The following is a 7756-nucleotide window of genomic DNA, read 5'->3' as shown; positions in this document are numbered from 1 at the left end:
ACATATTCTCCGTCTCCCCCTCCTTCATCCATAAGTAATGTGGCAATTCATGGTATTTTCAAAAAAATCTAAACTTGTCACCAAGATTGCATTGAGGCATCTGCAAAAGGGAAGCAGGGACTTCCTCAAAGTCAGAGTGTGTCATTTATGTCACATTTCTTTTTATTTTAAGGTGCAATACTATTCAGACTCAAATATAGAGTACACGATTGCTGAAGTGGTAATAAAACTATCTTCATTGAAAAGTCATATGTAGAGAGTGTGTTCATTCAACTTCTGGAAATTTTCATTAAGAAAAAAAGAAAATGGGGTGTTTTTTGTTGACTAGCATCTGCGATGCAAGAAATATGACTGCGATCAGGTGTGTCAGGAGAAAGAGAGATCTAAAAATATGATACAAGACTTTAAATTAAATAGATTTTTTCTGTTTCATCAGACTCCATGTAGAGTTGGAGATAACAAAGCACTACCATCAAATTTAAGAATTTAAATGTTATTTTCGGGTGTACCAGTCAGTATTCAAAATATGTGTAAGTCAGACTGGATGTCTCAGGCTTAGACAAAGGATGGAATCTAACTATGTATCTAACTACAAGTTCAACATTTTAGGAAATATGCTTAAATTGAAGAAAATCTCATGCCTGTATGGTAAATTTGAGACATTGAGCGTTAGCATTAGCATTTCTTTGGAGTCATGATTCTGGCAACCTGGCAAATGTAAGACTGATATTCACTCTCCTTTTAGCTCTGTTTTCAGTCTCACTCCAACTCTTGAGAGGAATATCTAGCTCTTTAGCTACTAAATACTCCACTATGTTCACCAGTTAGCCGCTAACTGTCTGTCTGCCATTTGGTGCTAGACTTAGCATAAAGACTAGAAGCACAGGGAAACAGCTAGCCTGGCTCTGTCCAAAAATAAGAAGACAATGTGTTGTTTTTACACTTTGTTTTTAGTGCGAATTCAACAAATGAGGTATAACGTGTTAATTAGTGAGTTTTTTAAAATGCTGGTAGGTGGCTTTTGTTAGCACTGGACAGAGCCTGTCTAGCTATATCCCCGTTTCCAGTATTTGTACTAAGCTTAGCTAATGTTCCTGTACAGACATGAGAATGGCATCGATCTTCTTACTAACTCTTGACAACAAAGCAAATAAAGGTATCTCCTAAAATATTAAAGTATTCCATTAAAGCAAAAATATTTGTTTTTTGCTGAGAATTACATGAGGAAACTCATGTCTGTGCATTAAGTACAAGCTCATGAAGAGGCGGTTAGCTTAGCATAAGCACTAGAGCAGGGGGAGACAGCTAGCCTGGCTCTCTCTAAAGTTGAAAAATATGCCTGTCAGCGCCTCCAAAGCTCACTAATGAACATGTTGTATCTTGTTTCTTTAATACGTACACAAACAGGAATCGTCCTGTTTGTACAAGTTCTGGTTGTACGAGGAGTTACATGTTGTAACTGTTTCATTTTTAACAGTGGTTAGGCTTTGTGACCTCATATTTGTGAGCATTAGAGGTAAGCTAATCACACTCCTGGCTCTAGCCCCATACTTAATGCACAGACAGAGAGTCTGAGAGTGGTATCCATTTCTCATCTAACTCTCGACAAGAAAGTCAAATTCTTCCCAAAATGTTGAACTATTCTGTTAAGGCAGGAACTGAGGATGATCATGATAAACAGGAACCTTTGTGGTCTGAAACAGTATGTGTGTTTTTTTTAATCTCGGACTACAGAATTGTCCCTTTTCTAGATGAAAGATTGCAATTACTATTTTCCAATTATTTTCAGTAATAGTGTGCATGTGTTTGATCTTCTCATTACCCAACAGCAAACTGAAAACTCTCTAGATAATGACTACAACTTTAAAGCACAGTCACACACTTTCTTAACACATGCAAATCAATGAAGTATATCCAATAAAACAAAAGAAAACCATTACTTCTTTTTAAATCGCTTTGTTTTGTTAGCGGGGTATTTATTCAGTACAGCCGTTTACTTTCTTAGGAAGCAACCTAAACTATTGATGATACAAAACAGCAATGCTTCAGCAAGAAAACTGGATAATAAGACTTACCTTCAGGCTGTGTTTTTTCCTCCCTTCTTGATGCTCTGTTGGGCATTGATTCTAAAATAGTTAATGCAGAAGGCCTATTGGACCTGACACGTTTTGACACCATATGGGAACCGACACAAGAAAACAGTGCTATCAAAACAATGCTGTCTGCTCCAAGGTTTTGATTTTGTTTCATTAAAATGCTATCTATCTATCTATCTATCTAGATAAACTGATAGATTAGGAAGACACTTTGTAACCCCTTATCATCCATTTTTTACCTTGTGTCTTCTCTTAAGTAGCTGTAAAGCTGCTGATCAATATTTATATTACTATAACAATGAAATTAAATGACTGTGTGATATGAAAGGGGTGTGATTGTAGTGACAAACCCTCAGAGAACTACCAGACTCTGCAGCTCCCGAGCATTGTAGTGTCTTTTAGGTAATTGTTTTAGGATTTTGTTCTAACCACCCCTGCTTCCAGCATCAGCAGCAGCAGCAGCAGACAAGTGTTTCCTGCAAAAAAGCTCTGATAAACTCACTGTACGCTACCCTCCCAGCACCAAACTGCCAGCAGACAAAGTTAGCAACTAGCTAGTGAGCTCAGTGGCGCATTTAGCATCATTTAGCATTTTTCTCAGGGGTTGGTGGTGAGCAAAAACAGAGCTAAAAGGAGAGTGAATATTAAAACTTACATTTGTCAAGTTTAAATACCTTCATGCTGATTTCCCCATATTAGTGAGAATCATGATTAAATACTTGTACTAATTAGTCAAAATTGTACTTAACTACACTACTTGAGTAAATTCACCTATTATTATGCACTAATTTCCCCCACTGTATGTCTTTAGCATTGTTTTATACACATTTGCCCAAATTTCAACCTGGCACATTTAGATTTACATATTTTGATTTTGGGACTAAAATAAAGTCTTATGGGTTTGAACCACGTTTGGCTGAGTTTGGCTCACAATCTCACTTGCTGTCACATTGTCCTTTCTAAACCACATCGACTATGTACGATGAATCTAAGCAATTATCGGACAATTTTATCGTGCATCCATAGAGCTTGTAGCTGTCGCAGGAAAATGTGCTGCTTTCCAGAGGAAATGGCTTGTTTGCTGTGAATGATATTGTAAATAACATTTTGCAAGTGTGACTTGGTTTCTCTGGCGCCACCTACTGTTTAAAACCTGTGAATTTAGTTCAATGGACAACATGCTGGGTTCACATGATCAGTTACTAATTGGAGAGGAAATGCATGTACTGCCAGAAGTGACCATCAGAAGCCACGCATGCAGTTATGTGCTCGCCAAAGAAGAGTATCAGTGTGACATTAAAAGATTGTAACAACAACTACATTTTCTGGTCAGAAGGCGCACACGGTGCTCGTACATTCATTTTGCACTGATAATATGTTTGTTTGTAATATTCATTTTATTTAAGTTTTTCACGGTAAAGAGCTACTGAAGAAAGTTAGATGAGAAATTGGGTTCATTGCTCTTGCAGTGATTGCTGCTGGCAGTGTAAAGAGCCATTTGTCTTAGTGATGGTAGAATTTCATCCGTCTCAGTTTGGAAGGGGGCCAGCACCCTCATATACAGCTGAGTGATTGGGGGTGGGGGTGTGGGGGGTTAAATAGTCAAACAATTAGTCACATCTGCCCTGTGACACCCGTTAACCCCCAGAACTACATGCTAATGAGAGCAGTGTAATACATTCTGTCTAGCTGACAGAGGAAAGGTGTGCTTATTAAGTGAAGAAATGAACAGAGGCCTTGGTAATTAGATGTAGAATCAAGGCCTGTAATGATTTTCTTCTCTCCTTCGCCTAAATCAACAAATCATTCCTATTTGGTCTACTGAAGCAGATGCATTATCGTAGATCATTACAGCAAAGTGACATTTAAACCTTTTCTTTCACATTGTTGACTGCTGTAGCAGAGAAATCAAAACAAAACAAGGCAATGGCTCATGTTGCAATTACCTATTTGGAAACAAAAGGAATAGATGAGTTAAACAGATTAAATCCATTTCCAGGTTGCGTTCACGACCACTGCACATGCAGTTCTTCTCCCCGGATAAATGTTCCTAATCATCAATGGCTTGCATATATAATACCTGTGTGTGTGTGTGTGTGTGTGTGCAAAGGCCTTGTATGAGCTTGTGGGATCTCGGGGGAAATGCCCACAAAGGCTCTCATTTTAGGCAGTAAGCTAATTAAAGTGGTGGAGCAGATGGTGCAGGCTTGGTCCGGACATAATGAGACGGTGAGTGGCGAGACGAACCGGACATGGCAGGACAGCTGTGAGGGGTTTGCGAGATGACCAGAATTCAGGCATCTCCCAGGAGTGAGACTCCAGTCAAGAGAGTGGAATTACAACTGTATGAAAACTTCTGAGCAGCTTTTTAAGAAGCAACTGGATCAGGCGGTGTTGACTTCCTCCAAATGTGTGTTTGCAGAACAACTGGAAGTGAATAATACCATGCCAACAGGGTGTTTTTATCTTTTTTTCTCCCATCCTCAATCATTCGATCTTGGCAGGTGTTTTTTGGTAAACACCAAATCCTGAACACCTGTTGCCAGAGGCTTTTCCTGTCTGCCAGCTCTGACTAACCCTGCTGTCACCAACTGACACACTGTGCCACTGTCAGGCAAAAAAAAAAAAAAAAAGACAGCTACAAATGTGAAATAAACAACTGTGGCATTACCAAAGTGGGTGTTTTTCCTGGATGGAAGTTAAGTGGCACACAGAACAACACAAAAGCTCAAGAAAGCAGAAATTCCTAGACGTGCAGAAATACTTTGGATAGCTCACCTCAAAGGAGATGTTCCACACTCCTATTGCGCCTCGTGTGAGGAAAAGGTCGAGACCAGCAGAAGCTGGCGTTCCCAGGCGTGAAGAGGTGAAGTTTGAGGATGTCAGACTGTACCTGGTGGAGAGGAAAATGGGCCGCAGCAGGAGAAGCTTTCTGACCCAGCTGGCCAGGTCAAAGGGCTTTATTGTGGACGACGTCCTCAGGTTGGAAAAAGCTTGCCATTTTGTTGTTCACTGACTGAGCAGGGCTCGGTGCCTAAAAGCTTTTCTGAATGTGAAACTCAAGAGAACACTCTAATGTAGAGCTTAGAGGGATGCAGGAGGACTTTTCTAGTGTTTTCTTTGCCTTGGCTTTCAAGGCCTTTACTGTAACTCTATTGAAATGATAGGTCACAATACTACTCAAAGGCCTGTTTGAGCATGGTTGTACTGTCTAGCAGCCAGGCCACTAAAGGCAAAATGAAGACTTATTTTCATGCTTAAATAAACATTCATTATTAGTCTGCAGAAGCAGTTAAATCATCAATCATCATTGTTTTTCTGAATTTGAACCTACAGAAAAGACAGATCAGGCTGTTCCTTTGGGAAAAAAAAGGGTCAGGACATTATTGAAAAGAGCAGTTCTCCATAGAGCTATTCAGTGTTACTCTGTGTCTTTTTCTTAAAAACATATGCCTTTAAAAAAAAGTGAAGGTCCAATTAGATAATTAGTGAATCACTATTGTCTCATGAATACTTAATTAAGAAGGGTTAGGGCATCCATCCCGTCTCTGCTACACCTTAGTGGATTTTCCCTCTGAGCCATAACTCACAGCTCCTACATGAATATGTTTAGGAAGGGGAAGAAATTGGCTAACCCAGCTACATCTTGTTGGCAGTGAGAAAACTAAGAACATTGGAGGAAAGGTAACAGTGCAAACACAAACTTTTTTAATGAGTTTGGCGAAAGTAGCACTTAAGGAGAGAAGTGAGCTTTGTGAGCTTGTTCCTTGCGATGATGAATCAACTATTGTGCTGTAATTATGGAAGCAGCATGCCTTCTTCATTTTTTCTGTCTCTAATTGAAAGTATCTTTTAAATCCCAACCTGTGAACACAGCAGAAGTCCTCTGCTTGACACCAAAAACGCTTCAGAGTCCGGTTCCTTTGAGGCTAATGATAATGTTGATGCAACCTCCCATTTTTAAAAGTCGACTTTGTTTTGGGGGCTGGGCAGCTCAAACTCAGTCTTTGAGCTCCTCTGGTGAGCATGTGTGTGTGTTTTTCTGCTTCTTTCAAAAGTCTTTGCAAGAATCAATTTTGAAATTCACAGTAGGTCTAAGGGCAGTTTTTCCAAATTTAAGCTCCGTTAAGAATAAAAAAAGGTTGAAATTAGCATGTGATTTAGGTCAATAAAGGCTCCTCTTGGGTATAGTATAACAAATGTGTGTGTGTGTGAGTGTTTAAATGCACGTCTAAGTGTGGATGCCAGCCGTGCGCCAGCTCGGCCATGGCAGCATTCCCAGAAACACAGCTTGAGCGGTCCTACGGTTACACTTGGCTTGATACAATTGTTTGAAACCAACGACAGGAAGTAGAGCGTGCCTGCCTCAAACTGACATTAATTCTGCAAGCCGACAAAACTGATATCAGCTGCAGTTTGATAGCAACACCTCCTGTATCTAGTCTTGCACAAGTTAGAGACACACTGCCTTGAGCATATGGTCAGATACACTGTGTGCATTCCTCTGTGCATAAAGGAATGGCTCGTACACACACACACACACACACACACACACACACACACACACACACACACACACACACACACACACACACACGTCTCCCCTTGTCCTAATTTCAAGTCTGATGCACATGAACATGGATCCACATATCGACATGTTTGTCCTGGCTGATTGATGAGCTGCAATAAATGCTCTTTCAGGAATGGCTGCCGTGAAGTTAGTTTAAAGTTGGATATTTGACAGACATTTGCTCTTAACTGCTGGGGGTTGACTTAGGGACCATCAATAAATTACTGTTGTAATGACACAATACTTGTTTTTTTAAGACCTTCATGCTGATTTGCCCATATTAGTGAACATTATGATTAAATTATTATACTAAATTGGTTTCATGTAGCACACTTATTTTGATTACTAATGTGTAAATCATATTGTGTAATATGTAATTTTATTTTACTATTTTTTTCCCCAATAGCTTCCATGTAATGTGACCCAGTGACTCCAAATCAATACCAAACATTATTACTACACAGGCCACATAGGACAATTTCTATTATAATAATTGCGGCTCGGGATGATCGTGAATATCCTCATATGCATGACATGAAAAAGCCGTCTAGCTTGTCTAAAGGTTTGGCCAGTCTCACTCTCTAGGCCACAAGGCTAGCAGTACTGTTTGATGCCAGAAAAGTGCCACAGTGTTGTTCAGGTTTTAAATTTTTTTTTTTTTTTTTTACTAAAAACAGGTCCAACGTAGGACAGTTTGACTCTATGCCACAATGCCAGTTGGACTTTATTTTTGTTAAAGGATAATTCCTGTATTTCTTAAGTCATGGGTAAATTATAGATACTGATGCAATTGATGGAATTGTTGTCTGTACCATTTGACATCATGGTAAAGAAGTGAAAAATACAGGAATTATCATGTCAGAAAGAACAGACTCTCACAATGTTGCTATTTTATTTATGCAGGTTGACCTTATGATTCATGATTACCTTATTTAAGATTATTTGTTTTTCACTAAAAAGATGTGTCCTATTTGTTTCTTAACAAAATGTAAGGTAAAGTGACTCCAGTATGTTTTAGTGCCGTTATAAGAGTTTAAGCATATTTTGATGATTATCGGAATAATATCACGAATCGCAGTTTTTTTGGCCA

The 7756-nt window shown here is 39.2% G+C and overlaps 1 protein-coding gene across 2 annotated transcripts in view; it reads left to right on the top strand.

The window, feature by feature from the left end:
• Positions 1-4112: 4112 nt before the first annotated feature.
• The window catches only part of dntt (deoxynucleotidyltransferase, terminal), a 75549-nt gene continuing 71905 nt past the window's right edge, over positions 4113-7756 (top strand). The window contains exon 1 of one of the 2 annotated variants that reach the window (XM_044215201.1): positions 4113-5078. In XM_044215201.1, coding sequence (XP_044071136.1) covers positions 4885-5078 — 194 coding nt within the window. In that variant the 5' untranslated portion in view covers positions 4113-4884. The remainder of the gene's footprint in view (positions 5079-7756) is intronic. The other variant, XM_044215200.1, reaches the window with a different exon arrangement.

The sequence above is a fragment of the Siniperca chuatsi genome, linkage group LG11 (assembly GCF_020085105.1).
Source record: "Siniperca chuatsi isolate FFG_IHB_CAS linkage group LG11, ASM2008510v1, whole genome shotgun sequence".
NCBI lineage: Eukaryota > Metazoa > Chordata > Actinopteri > Centrarchiformes > Sinipercidae > Siniperca > Siniperca chuatsi.
This window is presented reverse-complemented; position numbering and strand designations above follow the sequence as displayed.